Source organism: Scyliorhinus canicula, chromosome 16 (assembly GCF_902713615.1).
Source record: "Scyliorhinus canicula chromosome 16, sScyCan1.1, whole genome shotgun sequence".
Taxonomy (NCBI): Eukaryota; Metazoa; Chordata; class Chondrichthyes; order Carcharhiniformes; family Scyliorhinidae; genus Scyliorhinus; species Scyliorhinus canicula.
This window is the reverse complement of record NC_052161.1, coordinates 114773256-114789673: the sequence shown is the minus strand read 5'-3', so window position 1 is coordinate 114789673 and position 16418 is coordinate 114773256. Positions and strand designations below refer to the sequence as shown.

Sequence of the window (16418 nt, the reverse complement as noted above, 5' to 3'; positions counted from 1 at the left end):
GGGGATGATAGAGTATCGGGGGTGGGTAGCAAGGGAGTTATAGAGCATTAGGGTGGGTAGCAAGGGAGTGATAGAGCATTGGGGTGGGTAGCAAGGGAGTTATAGAGCATTGGGGGGGCAGCAAAAGAGTGATAGAGCATTGGGGTGGGTAGCAAGGGGGTGATAGATCATCGGGGGTGGGTAGCAAGGGGGTGATAGAGCATCGGGGGTGGGTAGCAAGGGAGTGATAGATCATCGGGGGCGGGTAGCAAGGGGATGATAGAGCATCGGGGGTGGGTAGCAAGGGGATGATAGAGCATCGGGGGTGGGTAGCAAGGGGGTGATAGAGCATTGGGGGTGGGTAGCAAGGGAGTGATAGGTCATTGGGGGTGGGCGGGATGCAGATTTGAGGTTACTATCAGATCAGCCATGATCTTATTAAATGGTGGAGCAGGATGAATGGCTGACTCTTGCGTATGTAATTCTGTTGATCACAAAAATCTCAACATTTACTATTGATGTTTCACATTTGCCTAATGCTTTTGCTGTTTTACAGAAACACCTCATTAATCTGACACGGACAGTGGCCCAGAAACTTCTTTTCGAGGGTAAACATGAGGAAGCTATCCCTGGAGCCTTACAGTCTCTGCGCTTTGCCACAGCTGTTTATGGCAGCACCTCTGCTGAACAAGTGCCATCTCAGTTACTCTTGGCAGAGGCCAGCATTGGTAAGAATGCTTTGAGTGTTACTGTGGGCTTGTCATTTGTGTAGAACTGTACAATCATTATTATTTTTTTTTTTAATTTTAAAGTACCCATTTTATTTTCCAATTAAGGGACATTTTACCGTGACCAATCCACCTAGCCTGCACACCTTTGGGTTGTGGGGGCGAGACCCATGCAAACATGGGGAGAATGTGCAAATCCCACACGGAGATGACCCGGGGTCGGGATCCGACCCAGGGCCGGGATCATACCCGGAGTCCCCAGTGTCGTGAGGCAGCAATGCAAACCACTGCGCTACCATGCTGCCCCAGAACTGTACAATTATTTAAAATGTTGGCATGACCTGTATCAAATCATCCACTTTGGACCCAAGAAATATAGATCAGATTACTTTGTAAATGGTGAGAAGCAAATAGATTTTATAGTCCAAGAACAGAGGGCGCGATTCTCCGCTCTCACACCGGTTCGGAGAATAGCGGGCCGCGCATATTTTCACGGCAACGCCGGTCCGACGCCCTCCGCTATTCTCCGAACCCCGCACAAACTACACGTCGGCATTCCCGGCAAAGGCCTCGAAAGACCCCCGACACGACCAGAAGCCCGACTTATTGGACCCCGCTTTTCTCCGGCCCGAATGGGCCGAAGTCCCGACGTCCTCACGCCATGTTTTCATGCCGGCCAACACACCTGCTTTTGAAGTTCGTCAACCAGTCGTGCTGGCTGATGAGAGCTTCGAGTAGGTGAGTGCACCGCTCAGCGCACAGCTCAGCGCACTGCTGGAGTCTGGCCACAACGGGGAAGGCATCCCCGAGAACGGGAGGGGGTCCAGAGCGGGGGGGAGTGGGGGAGACTGAGGGGGGAGTGGGGGAGACTGAGGGGGGAGTGGGGGAGACTAAGGGGGGAGTGGGGGAGACTGAGGGGGGAGTGGGGGAGACTGAGGGGGGAGTGGGGGAGACTGAGGGGGAGACTGAGGGGGGAGTGGGGGAGACTGAGGAGGGAGTGGGGGAAACGGAGGGGGGAGTGGGGGAGACGGAGGGGGGAGTGGGGGAGACGGAGGGGGGAGTGGGGGAGACAGGGGGGAGTGGGGGAGACGGAGGGGGGAGTGGGGGAGACGGAGGGGGGAGTGGGGGAGACGGAGGGGGGAGTGGGGGAGACTGAGGGGGGAGTGGGGGAGACTGAGGGGGGAGTGGGGGAGACTGAGGGGGGAGTGGGGGAGAGGAGGGGGAGTGGGGGAGACTAAGGGGGGAGTGGGGGAGACTGAGGGGGGAGTGGGGGAGACTGAGGGGGGAGTGGGGGAGGAGTGGGGGAGACTGAGGGGGGAGTGGGGGAGACTGAGGAGGGAGTGGGGGAGACGGAGGGGGGAGTGGGGGAGACGGAGGGGGGAGTGGGGGAGACGGAGGGGGGAGTGGGGAGACAGGGGGGAGTGGGGGAGATGGAGGGGGGAGTTGGGGAGACGGAGGGGGAGTGGGGGAGACGGAGTGGGGGGACTGGGAGTGGGGGGTGGGGTAGGGAGAGAGTGAGCGAGTGACTCGTCCAACCCCGGTTACAAAATGTCTGCCACCATGCCATGGCGTGCCGGTCACGAGGGCACGGCCGCTGGTTGCCCTGTGGCTTACGGCCACAGGCCACTGAAGCACCGGTGAAGAGGACGTAGTTAACTGCCCGTTGGATGCAGAAAGTGACCAGGGGTTAGGCTGCACGGGTATCCCATGGCAGGCGGCTGCTGAGGTGTAGACTAACCTCCGTCTAACATGTCCCATTTCTCTGCTCCCCACCACCCTTTTGTAGGTTAGCACGATGTATGGGAACAGAACGGCTATGTTCTGCGCAGTGGTTGGGGCCGCTGCACTGCATTTGGAGATGGAGCAGCGTCCACAGCCACAACACGCAGTGGATGCAGGTCCAGCTGCAGCAGCAGAGGGAAGGGCCGAGGAGTTGCCAGTCATCGAGCAGCATGGGAGGGGGGGGGGGGGGGGAGGAGGAGGAGGGGGAGGAGGAGAGAGTGAGGGTGCAGCCACGGCACCAGAGGCGACGACCAAGGCCGAGGGTGTACCGTGTCCGGATCTCTTTCCTAATAACGACGGACATCACCTGCAGGAGGAGACTCCGGCTGAGTAGGCGGACGGTGATACATATCTGTCACCTCGTGGCGCACCTCGCCCCACGTGGAACGGGGGGAGGACACGCGATCCCGGTTGCCATCAAGGTGACGGTCGCTCTTAACTTCTATGCGACCGGCTCCTTCCAGTCTCCGAGCGGGGACCTCTCCGGGATCTCCCAGTCATCGGTCCACAGGTGCATCCGGGATGTGACTGACGCCCTCTATGCCATCGCGGACCGCTACATCACCTTTCCCGAGGACCGAGCAACTCAAGACTCACAAGCTCGTGGATGTGCCAGCGTGGCCGGGATACCGATGGTGCAGGGGGCAATCGATTGTGTTCACGTCCCCATGCACCCGCCTGCAGAAGACAGGGAGGTGTTCAAAAACAGGAGGGGGACATACTCCATGAATATCCAGGTGGTATGCGACCCCCACATGACGTTCATGAACGTCTGTGCAAGGTTCCCAGGGAGTGTGCATGACTCCTACATACTGGCGCAGTCGTACATCCCTGCGATGTTTGAGGGACGTCCCCCCCGGCTGAGGGGCTGGTTGCTAGGCGACAGGGGTTATCCGTTGAGGTCTTGGCTGATGACGCCTATACGGAGGCCTCAGACCAATGCGGAAACCCGATACAATGAGGCCCATGCAGCAACCAGGGGTGTGGTGGAGCGCTGCCTTGGCCTCCTGAAGATGAGATTCAGGTGCCTGGACCGCTCCGGAGGGGCCCTGCATTACCAGCCCAACAGGGTCGCTCGCATTGTTGTGGTCAGCTGTGCGCTGCACAACATCGCGATGCAGAGGGGAGATGACCTGCTGCAGGAGGCGGAGGGAGAAGCCAGTGGCAGTGGTGCCAGCACAGAGGAGGAGGAGGAGGCTGGCGGAGTGGCGGGCGCAGCACGCAGACACGACCCAGGTGCTGGTGATGTCCAGGAGGCGGCACGACGGACCCGGCGAGGACGGCGGGTACGCGATGCCTTGATGGCAGCACGGTTCATGCGTCGCATGCGACGTCCCCGCTGAACACCAAACCACCACCTGCATCGCTAGTCGTGCAGAGGGTCAACACACAACTGCCACCGCCCCCCCCCCTCAGTGTACACTGCTCCACTTCGACATCACCCTTACCACTGGGTCCAGACGGTATGGCACAACATTGATGGCTGTGTCAGCGGGTGTGATCCGTGCCATGTGGAATGATGACAGCCCGCTCTGCGATGAGCTGTGAGTCTGACCCATGGCAATAGCTGAACCATCAACATTGGTGGCCGCTGAGTTCGTCACGGACACTCCATCACGTGCCCGCGTGGGCTAGCTGTGGGAGGGGGTGGGGGGAGGGACAGGAACTGCACACCCGGCACCGACGTTTCACCGCTCGTCAACCCCAGCGACACTCGGTCACCATCACGATTCCTGTGGCTGTGGAACAATCACACGGTATTACAAGTAAGGTGGAACAGTGCGTTTAATGTTAACAATAATTTACAGGTGCCCTAGCCCCTACAACTAAACTGTGCCCTTCACCCGTGCCAACTTACTCAGTGTCTCTCTTTGTTGCCTTACGGGCCCTACCACTACGTCTAAGTGATTCCCCAGATGATACAGCAGGAGTGGAGGAGGACTGCTGCGAATCGCCCTATTCGACTCGTTTCTCCTGCGGCAAGCGTTTCCTGTGGCGACCCGACCTTGGTGGGCCAGGCTGCTCTGCGGGCGTCTCGGGTGACGTTGTGCCACCCTGCTCTGCCTGCTGCCCACCCGATGCACCAGGGATGGGACGGGGGGAGGCCGAGAATTCCGGGACGTCCCGTGATGGAGTTAATGGGACGGGCCCCGAAACCTCCTCCTCCCTCGGGGAGCCCAGTGGCCCCCGGGCCTCACTTTGGGACAGAGATGCGAGCGGGGAGGTGCCCCGTTGCGCCATCGACACCTGGCGCTGCCAGTCCTGGAGGCCTGCAACGGTATCCACCAGGATCCGAAGGTTTGCAGAGACGGAGTCCAGGGAGTTAGACACCGATGGTTGCCACCCAGTGGAGCCTCCATCGAGCCCCCTGTTTCCCCCCGATGCCGTCTCCACTGTCCCCAGATTCTTAGGGTCGCCGCCACCACCGGGCTCGTGGTAACCCTCTTGGGGGAGAGCGGCAACGGTGCCGTTACCATGGCACCCAGGTTCGTGCCTCTACATGACGCCATCTCCATTCTTTTCCACGCCGCCCCTCCCCCCTCCATCACCCATTTACGCACCATTGACACATTGGCTGCCCAATAGTACCCCAGAAGGTTGGGCAGCGCCAGCCCGCCTCTATCCCTTCCTCGCTCCAGGAACACCCTCCTCACTCTCGGAGTCCCATGTGCCCACACAAAGCTCAGAATACTGCCGGTCACTCTCCTAAAGAAGGCCCTGGGGATAAATATGGGCAGGCACTGAAAAAGGAACAAGAACCTCGGAAGCACTGTCATTTTGACGGACTGCACCCTCCCCGCCAACGACAATGGCAGCATGTCCCACCTCCTGAACTCCTCCTCCATCTGATCTACCAGTCTGGTAAAGTTATGCTTGTGGAGAGTCCCCCAGTCCCTGGCCACTTGCACCCCCAGGTACCTAAAGCTCTCCCCTGCCCTCCTAAGCGGGAGCCTACCAATTCCTTCCTCCTGGTCTCCAGGGTGCACCACAAACACCTCGCTCTTGCCTAAGTTTAATTTATAACCTGAGAAGGTCCCAAACTCGGCTAGTAACTCCATCACTCCCGGCATCCCTCCCACCGGGTCCGCCACATACAGTAACAGGTCGTCGGCATACAACGACACCCTATGTTCCTCTCCACCTCGCACCAAGCCTCTCCACCTCTCTGAATCTCTCAATGCCATCGCCAGCGGCTCGATTGCCAGTGCAAACAACAAGGGGGACAAGGGGCAACCCTGCCTGGTCCCTCGGTAAAGCCGGAAGTACTCCGACCTCCTCCTATTCGTGGCCACGCACGCCATCGGGGCCTCATATAGCAGCCTTACCCATCTAATGAACCCTTCACCAAATCCAAACCTCCCCAACACCTCCCATAGGTACCCCCACTCCACTCTATCGAAGGCCTTCTCCGCATCCAGCGCCACCACTATCTCTGCCTCCCCCTCAATCGCCGGCATCATAATGACATTCAGCAATCTCCGCACATTCGTGTTCAGCTGCCTTCCCTTCACAAAACCTGTCTGGTCCTCATGCACAACCCCTGGCACACAGTCCTCTATCCTGGTGGCCAGGATTTTTGCCAGCACCTTAGCATCCACGTTGAGGAGAGATATGGGCCTGTATGAACCACACTGCTGGGGGTCCTTGTCCTTTAAAATTAACGAGATCAGTGCCCGTGACATCGTCGGGGGCAAAGTCCCCCCTTCCCACGCTTCGTTGAGTGTCCGCACCAGCAAGGGGCCCACTAGGTCCACGAACTTTTTATAAAATTCCACCGGGAACCCATCCGGCCCCGGTGCCTTCACTGACTGCATCTGCCCGATCCCCTTAACTAGCTCCTCCAGCTCAATCGGCGCACCCAGCCCCTCCACCTTCTCCTCCTCCCCCGTCGGCTAGCCATAGCCCGTCGACTGCCCGCCCCAGGCCAGCATCCCCTGCTCGACCCCGTCCCCATAGCGACAACCCCTCACCTCTGTCCCCCCAACCCCCACCAGCTCCTTCTTGCCCCTACCAGCAGCAACCCGGTATTCCCCTTTCCCCCCCTCCCTTCCCCCCCAGGCTAGGAACCCTCCTAGCCGCGAACCGTCCTCCATTGTACTTCCGTGGGTCAGCTAACTTCTGCTGACCCCGGAAACTCCCGCCAATAGCCCGACCCCTCCCGAAGTGGGATCATCCCCCATCCTATCCCTCCTCCTGGCACCGCTCCAGCGCGGGGAAGAACCAGTTAAGGCCCCACCTCCCCCGTCACCGTCTCCGCCCCCCAGCCCCGCAGTGCGGGAAACCAGAGGAAAGCCCGCGCTTTCGCCCTGCCCCACCACACCCTTCTGACGCAGCTCCCAAATATCAGCCCCCCTCCATACCCCCACTCCGACATAGAATACAACATACCCCCCCCCGACCCTCCCCGCAAGATACACAGCCCAAACAATGCCCCAAGCACAAAAACAAAAACATAGCAGAACAACCCCTCCGTAAATAACCATATCAAAATTGCAAAAGTACTAAAACAAGACGAAAAAAATCAAAGAAAAAGAGAACACAGCAACAGCCGAATCCAGCACTAAAACCTTACAGCCGACCTCGCAACCCCCAACCCCTAGTTCAAGTCCATTTTCTCCGTCCGCACGAAGGCCCACGCCTCCTGCGGGGAATCGAAATAATGGTGCCGGTCCGAATAAGTTACCCACAGGCTGCAACATTCCGAACTTTATCTTTTTTCTATAAAGCACCTCTTTCGTCCGATTAAATCCGGACCGCCGCTTAGCCACCTCCGCACTCCAGTCCTGGTAGATCCGTACTACCCCATTCTCCCAATTGCTGCTCTTCACCTTCTTGGCCCAGCGCAGCACGCAGTCCCGATCACTGAACCGGTGGAACCTCACCAGCACCGCACGCGGGGGTTCATTCTCCTTAGGCCTCCTGGCCAGTACTCTGTGTGCTCCCTCCAGCTCCAGGGGCAGATGGAGAGACCCGGCCCCCACTAGCGAATTCAGCATTACAGCCACATAGGCTGTCAGGTCCGATCCCTCTAGCCCCTCCGCAAGGCCCAAGATCCGCAGGTTTTTCCACCTCATGCGGTGATCCAGCTCCTCGAAGCGTTCCTGCCACTTCTTGTGGAGTGCTTCGTGCCCCTCCACCTTACTCACGAGGACCACGGCCTCCTCCTCTCGTTCAATGGCCTGCGTCTGCAACTTCTTGATGGCAGCACCCTGGGTGGACTGAATCTCTGACAGCCTTCTGTTTGTTTCCTGCAGAGAGCTCAGTACTTCATCCTTGAATTCTTTAAAGCAGCGCAGGAGATCAGTTTGTTGTTTCTGGGCCCAGAGTCTCCACTCCTCTGGAGCTCTGTCGGTGGCCATCTTGGATCCCTTCCCCCATTTTTTCTGAGGAGCTGCTGCTGTTTTTTCCACCTTTCCACTCCGAGTTCGAGTCATGGACTGCAGGGAAAGTCGTTCAGCACACCTTCCCCCACCGGGAGACGTCGAAAAATTTCCGTTTTGTGCTCTCAAAAGAGCCGAAAAATCTCTTTAAAACGGGAGCTCCCACATGTGTGGCTTACTGCTGCATAACTGCCACTGGAAGTGACCTGCTGGAATTCTTGACTCTTGAGAAGGTTAAATTTGAACTGAGGGGAAGGATGGAGGGGTTTTACAATTCATGGGCATTATTCATTCTGCACGTTCGAGAATTGGGTTACATCGAACATTAGGGGGGGGGGGGCTGGTTGAAAAGGTTAGAGGGTGGGGGACTGTGTGTGTTAATGGTGACTATGGGTGATTCCTGATTCCTTTTTGTCATTTGTTTATGTTAACATGCTGGCTAATGTCTGGGGTTTGGTGGGAGGATGGGATCGTTGTTATTGATATAGGGATTGGCATTGCATTCGTTATTGATTATTGTTTATTCTTGGGTGTAAATTTGGGAGAAAATGTGAAAAAGGAGGAGAATAAAAAATATTTTTTTAAAAAGACGGGAGATGTAGGACGATGTAAATATGATTGGGATAAAGATTTGGCAGGGGAAGGGGGGCAGCGTGGAGATACAATGTAAAGGGTTATCAGAAGCATACATGATGCAGATGTAAAATTATGTCAGATCTCATGACTGTTAAGAGAGATATTGAAGAGAGCAGAAGCTCCTGAGTGGAGGTCCACCTGTGTAGAACCTGCTGTTAATAAATAGTTCTGGTTAAAAAGAAAAAAATAAGTTCTGGTTTGGACTCAACTCTGGAGCTTCTGGCTCAGGGACAGGAACACTATTCACTGTGCCACATGACTGCCTATAGAAGATTAAAGAGTGTTCTAATTGAAGTGTTTAAGATGATTAATTGCGATGGTGCTGCCAATAGAGCAAAACTATTTTTTCTGGTGGTTCAGGCTAGAACAAGGAAGAATAACATTAAGAGCTAGGCAATCAGGGTTGATTTCAGAAGCACTTTGCCATACAAAGGTTTTGTAAAAATCTGGAAAGAACTGTTGAGTCAATTGTAAATTTGTCTTCAAGTCCTTGAGTAAGACTTGAACTTATTGTACCTTCTGATTCAGAGGTGAAAGTGCTTCCAATTGAGTCACAGTGACACCATGAGGGAAACAAAGGGTGAAAAGCTTTGCAATGTACCTGGGCCCAATTCCACCTTGTGAGAAGGGTCATTTTTTTTCTCTCATGGTGGGGTTGTTGTGGAAGGGAGATTTTTAGCTTGGGCATGGGTAGTACGGGCTTGCATCCAGGTGAGAGGCTGGAAGTGGCATGTTGTTTCATCTCAAGGGATGGAAAGGGGTTTATGCTCAGAGGGGGTTGAACAGGTCACTATCAATTTCTGCTGTGTGTGAGGGAGGACATCTGGAGGTTTACATGTTCCCTTTGTTTGTCCAAGAACTAGGAGTTTCTTACCTTGATTGTTATGGAAGATCAGATCATTATTCTTAGTATTCTACACCTTTGTCATTCATTGACAATTAATCAGTAATACTTTCTTGGGCATCCAATATTTCAACTGTGGTTCTTGGGAATGCTGAAATTTCTGGTCAGCATGTTGGGGTTGGAATAGGAGGGGAGAAGAGTTGTTCCTGATCTAATGATTCCAGCTCACTGGATCACTGAATGGAGATGAAATTCAACCTCTGCAGGGAAGAGATCAAAATATTAACTGTGATATATTTTCTCAGTGGTGGAGAGTGGAAGCAATTGGTTTTCATTAGTTTGAGTGTGGGTCTGGGACACATCAACTGCTATGAGTAGCATCGATCTTGCCTCATTATTTTTCCTAATTCTATAACCTGTGATTTTTTGCAGGGGATGGCCGTGGGTTTGCTCAGTGAGTTTAGTAAGGTGTTAGCCAATACTTGCCTTTTTCTATTTCAGCTTGGTGCTTCATGTTTTATCATTATACAGTGGGATACTCGGTGAGACGTACTTTAATCGAAAGGAGGGTTGCATTTTTTAAATTGTAACTACTCCTTGGGAAGAAAAATATCTTCCAGATTTCTTCCATCATCATAATTTAAGTGGAAACTATGTTTACATATTTAGTCATTCAGTGAACCTTCGCAAAAGTGCAGAGAGGAAGAATTCCGGGTAACCTTGACGACTTAACTGCATATTCATTTTCAGATGACCAGTGGACAGACTTTGAATAGCAGACCTGATGTTTTCTTACAGTCTGTTACGATACTGCACATTGCCAAGCACTTCCTGATCATTATTTAAACCTTTCCTTTCTGTTATTTGCACATACTTGGCAACCCCCCTTGAAACAACCACTTTCTTCTCCTGAACAAAATACATTGGGTCAGATCTTTCAATCACAATAGCAGTCAACGCTGAGACATTTACTGCTATAGGACGGCGCAACAGCATTTCAAGTTGCGGGAAACCCGCTAACATTCATATCTGAAACTTGTGGTCCTCCTGAAGGAGCTTCCAGGGGAGTTAATGCTCATCGTCTCACAATTGATCTAGGAGCATCAGTAAAGCCTGCTTGGGAGCACAGTCCTTTAAATCAGTACAAGTGTCAAAAGACTCCTGCACCCCCAGCTCTGCTCACACCTCGGACCCCTACTCTACTCATCCTCTCTATTCCCCCCCCCCCCCCCCCCCCCCCCCCCCCCACAACAACCCATACGTTAGGTTCTGCCCAACACCCCATCTCCCACAGGATCCACAGCTCCGTAGGCCCACCGATGTTGGAGCAGAGACAATGATGCTGGTGGAGACTGGGGCTTGGGGAGGCGGGGGTGCAGAAATGTTGGAGGGGTTGCGCAGAGCTGGGAGTAACTGGGGAGTGGCATAGTTATAATTTAAACAGATTTAAGATAAAAATACATTGGGGCAGAGCGCAAGGGGCATGGTTTCAGATCATGATATCAAAGGGGTCATGGCCTTGCCTGAAATGTGACGCGCCATTGCACCCCTGACTTTCCTCGTGGTCAATTTTCCAAATCAGCACTAAATTGATCCAAAATACTTATGGTTTACTCTCAGTTATCTGCTGCCACCATGTACATGTTCTTGTTGTCTTTTGGCTCCCAGATGTTATTAATAATCACACTTAAACTTGGAAAGATCAGAAACACTGTGTAATTTTACTATGCTGCCTGTACAGTAGAAGGAACATCAAGTCTAGTACCGCTGCGAATATGGCCCCCAAAACACTTACAAATGACACATATAACTATTTACAATTAATACAATATGTAATAGTTGTATTAATGGTCAATTAATAACGTAACCTTTTTATGTTCTGAATGTTGATCAGGCCTTGGACGGTTAGACGAAGCTGAAGAATACCTCTCTCAGGCTCAGTGGACAGTGATGAGAACCGCCGAGTGTGTTAATGCCATCCAATACAAATTGTACCGAAACTTGGGCCTCTTGTACACAGCCAAATGCGATAACGAGAAAGCACTCTGGTACTTTGCTGATGATGTAAGTAGCTGAGAGTTGTCAGAGAACAGCAGAGTTTTCAGCTAAGCTTTTGCATATGAAGAATGGGGACTTTTGAATTTTGAAATACTATATACATGTACACAGCTTATTACTTCCTTTTATTTTTCAAATTCCCCCACCCTATAATTTTCTCCTTCCTGCATTCTAAAAGTGCTGGCTGTAGCGGGGACCTTGGAATAACACTGGCCCCTCGTCCAAGATAATGGCAAGAGGCAGTAATCTTTGTCTGGCTGAGAGAATTTTGAGGCCAAACATCTTAACCTGTCAGCATTTCTGTCCTGCATTTAGGTATTTCTTAGTGCTGCAGGCTGCCTGTGCTGTGGTTCAGTGATGGAAACTCTCGCACCTGAGGAAGAAGGTTATGTGTAATCAGAGATGCACAGATTGACACTGTCCATGTGGAGTTTGCACATTCTCCCCATGTCTGCGTGGGTTTCACCCCCACAACCCAAAGATGTGCAGGGTAGGTGGATTGGAGACGCTAAATTGCCCGTAATTGGAAAAAAATGAATTGGGTACTCTAAATTTATTACAAAAAAAGAGAAGTGCAGATTGATATTTTATCCAGATGTAATTGGGTTTAGTGCATGATCCCACCATACACATCAAAATATTCACTCATTTCTTTTCACTGACATAAGCAGGATGATTTTTCAGCCAAAAGATCTTAAATTGTATCACTCTTGCAAGTCATTCTGCTTGCCCATTGCCATTTCAGTCCAACAGTCATATGTAAAATATTTTTGAGGACATGTCTATTTTATTTGCATGTAATATTAAAATAAAACAGCATTGTGAAAGCTGATTCATTTCCCATTTGAAAGAAAATAAGTGCAGAAATTTACTCTCCACAGATTTACCATGCTACTCAGGTGTTTAGTGCATCCGATATTCACACAGCAGGTGGGTATTTCCACATGGCCAACGTGTTTTACAGAATGAAAAAGATGGACATAGCAGACTCACTGTACTCTGAGGTAAGCATCAGTATCACACACCCCAGCATGATCAAAATCTTCAGGAATAAAGCATTGGCAATTTTAGCTCAGGTTAGCTCAGTTGTCTGGTGATGCAGAGCTTATGCCAACAGCGCAGGTTATTCATTAAGGCCCTGCCTTCTCAACCTTGCCCCTCGTCTGAGGCTTGGTAACCCTCAGGTCAAATTACCACCAGTCAGCTCTCAAAGGGGAGAGCAACCTATGAACCTCTGGTACTGTGGTAACATTTATTTACATTTAGCACAGCAATCCCACTAAGTAGCTGGGGCCCATTAATTTAATTCTTGGGCCACATTCAATATTTCAATTTTGCTCTATTACAAGAAAGAAATTAATCTTTTCTGAAGGAGAGCCAGACACTCGTGTAGTTAACATTCTTTTTTGGCAGAAAACGGGATCTGGAAGCACCACTAGCACTGGGAGAGATCATGGACAGCATTAGCTCCATGCAGGCGGGGAAGGCGCCGGGACCGGACGGATTCCCGGCGGACTTCTACAAAAAATTTGCGACAGCGCTGGCCCCGCACCTGCGGGAGATGTTCACAGACTCGCTAGCTAGGGGCACGTTGCCACCCACGTTAGCACAGGCCTCAATCTCGCTGATACCTAAGAAAGACAAAGACCCAACGGAATGTGGGTCATACAGACCCATATCTCTGCTGAATGCAGACGCCAAAATACTGGCCAAAATCCTAGCCAAGAGGCTAGAAGACTGTGTACCTGAGGTGGTCACAGAGGACCAGACGGGCTTTGTCAAAGGTAGACAGCTTACCGCGAACATCAGGCGCCTGCTGAACGTGATAATGACCCCCTCCGGGGAGAGAACACAAGAGGTGATCGTCTCCCTGGACGCAGAAAAGGCCTTCGACAGAGTCGAGTGGAAATACCTCATAGAGGTACTGGAGCGGTTCGGGCTTGGAACAGGGTTCACCGCTTGGGTAAAGCTCCTGTACAACGCTCCCATGGCGAGTGTACAGACCAACAATACCAACTCCCAATACTTCCAGCTGCACAGGGGCACCAGACAAGGATGCCCACTGTCCCCGCTGCTGTTCGCACTAGCAATTGAACCGCTAGCAATCGCGCTCAGGGCAGCAAAAAATTGGAGGGGGATCCGAAGGGGAGGTAGAGAGCACAGAGTCTCACTCTATGCGGATGATCTGCTCCTCTATATCTCGGACCCACAAAGCAGCATGGACGGAATCATCGCGCTCCTGAAAGAGTTTGGAGCCTTCTCGGGCTACAAACTCAACATGAGCAAAAGTGAGATCTTCCCAGTACACCCGCAAGGGGGGGGGGGGGGGGCAGCACTAAAGGGGCTGCCGTTCAATCAAGCCCGACATAAATTCCGCTACCTGGGGATCCAAATAGCCCATGACTGGAAAGGGATCCACAAATGGAACCTCACCAGCCTGACGGAGGAAGTTAAAAGGGACCTGCAAAGATGGAACACACTCCCGCTCTCCCTCGCGGGGAGAGTTCAGACGATCAAAATGAACGTACTGCCCAGGTTCCTCTTCCTGTTTAGATCCATTCCGATCTACATCCCCAAGGCCTTTTTCAAAGCGCTGGACAAACTCATCATGGCGTTTGTATGGGGGGGTAAAAATGCTAGGATCCCAAAGAAGGTCTTACAAAAAACAAAAACCAGGGGAGGGCTAGCCCTCCCGAATCTACAATTCTACCACTGGGCAGCAACAGCCGAGCGAGTAAGGGGATGGATCCAGGAGCCAGAGGCTGAGTGGGTGCGTGCGGAGGAGGCCTCCTGCATGGGAACCTCCCTCCGGGCCCTCGCCACGGCAGCACTCCCATCCCCACCCAAAAAACACTCCAGCAGCCCAGTGGTGACAGCCACCCTCCAATCCTGGAACCAACTGCGGCAGCAACTTGGCCTGACCAAAATGTCGAACAGGGCTCCCATCTGCAACAACCATAGGTTCACACCAGCACTGACTGACGCCACCTTCAAAAGGTCGAGGCAGGACGGGGGGACACTGACAGTCAGGGACCTATACACGGACGACAGGATCGCAACACTGGACGAACTGACAGAGAAATTTCAGCTAGCTGGGGGGAACGAGCTACGGTACCTGCAGCTCAAAAACTTCCTACGAAAGGAGACAAGGACGTACCCACAACCGCCACGACAGACACTACTGGAAGACCTACTGGACGCAAGTATCCTAGAGAAAGGGAACTGTAGTGACATGTATGACCGACTGGTAGATAGGGACGACACCGTACTGGACGCAACAAGAAGGAAATGGGAGGACGACCTGGGGATGGAGATAGGGTGGGGACTCTGGAGCGAAGCACTGCATAGGGTCAACTCCACCTCCACGTGCGCAAGGCTCAGCCTGACGCAACTAAAAGTGGTACATAGAGCCCACTTAACAAGAACCCGTATGAGTAGGTTCTTCCCGGAGGTGGAAGACAGATGTGAACGGTGCCAAAGAGGCCCGGCCAACCACGCCCACATGTTCTGGTCTTGCCCCAGACTCGTGGAGTACTGGACAGCCTTCTTCGAGGTTATGTCCAAAGTGGTGAGAGTGAGGGTGGAGCCATGCCCGATAGTGGCGGTCTTCGGGGTTTCAGAACAGCCAGATCTATTCCTGGGGAGGAGGGCGGACGCCCTTGCCTTTGCCTCCCTGATCGCCCGCCGTAGAATCCTGTTTGGCTGGCGGTCAGCAGCACCGCCCAGAGCTGCGGACTGGCTGTCCGACCTCTCGGAATCTCTCCAAATGGAGAAAATCAAATTTGCCATCCGAGGGTCGGACGACGGCTTCCACAGAACGTGGGAGCCATTCATGCAACTGTTCCGGGACCTATTTGTGGCCAATGTACAAGAGGAAGAATAGTCGGGGGAAGGTAGCGGGAGGGGGGGGGGGGGGGGGGCTACAGGTTCGGTACGGGGGTTCGATGGCTAGCTAAGGCCCAAAACCAAACTAAATAAACATGTTGAGGGGGGGGGGGGGGGGGGGGGCGCAGTTACTACTACGAAGATGCTTACCTGTAAATATGTATGTTAATTTTTGCGTGTTTGTTTGTTTTTTTTGTTCTTTTTCTCTCCTAACAATTTGTAATTTGTTCAATATAAAATATGAAAACTGAATAAAAACATTTATAAAAAAAAACATTCTTTTTTGGGGTTCCAGGGTGGAGGCTCAATAGGAACTTGATTTATTCTATGCCTACCCAGGGATGACTTGATATAAATAGGCAGAAAAGGCCATGTATCTATATCTGACCAGACAAAATGTGTTTGGTGATGCCTGGCATTCACATCCCAGTCTCCTCATCCCAGTCCCAAATGGCCGACGTCTTATTCTGCGAATTCTAGATTCCCATGCCAGGGGAAACATTTTCTCAGTGTCTACCTTGTCAAGCCCCTTAAGAATTTTGTATGTCTCAATATATATTTCAATTACATCACCTCTCATTCGGGCGGCACGGTGGTGCAGTGGTTAGCACTGCTGCCTCACAGCGCCGAGGATCCAGGTTACTGTCAGTGTGGAGTTTTCACATTCTCCTTGTATCTGCGTGGGTTGCACCCCCACAACCCAAAAAGATGTGCAGGGTAGGTGGATTGGCCACGCTAAATTGCCCCTTAATTGGGGGGGAAAAAATAGGGTACTCTAAAATTTTTTTTAAACCACCTCTCATTCATCTAAACTCTAGGAAATAGAGGCCTTGTCTACTCAATTCCTCCTCGCAGGACAATCCCCCTCATCCCAGCGTATAGTCCAGTACACCTATATTGCACTCTCTCCTGGGAAAATGTGTCTTTTCCACAAATAGGGAGACCAAAACTGCACACATTACTGCCCATCAAATGCCCTGTAGAATTGTAGAAAGAGGTTCTTACTCTTACATTTCAATCCCTTGCGAACACAAACTAACATACCGTTTGCCTTCCAAATTGCTTACTGTACCTACATACTAGATTTTTGTGATTCTTGGGTCCCTCTGAATTCATGCATCTCCC

At 52.3% G+C, this 16418-nt stretch overlaps 1 protein-coding gene across 2 annotated transcripts in view; it reads left to right on the top strand.

Moving 5' to 3' along the window:
- The window catches only part of zmynd12 (zinc finger, MYND-type containing 12), an 83327-nt gene that overhangs the window by 35197 nt on the left and 31712 nt on the right, over positions 1-16418 (top strand). For both annotated transcript variants that reach the window (XM_038821465.1, XM_038821464.1), the window contains exons 4-6: positions 536-707; positions 11245-11414; positions 12290-12412. In XM_038821465.1, coding sequence (XP_038677393.1) covers positions 536-707; positions 11245-11414; positions 12290-12412 — 465 coding nt within the window. The remainder of the gene's footprint in view (positions 1-535; positions 708-11244; positions 11415-12289; positions 12413-16418) is intronic.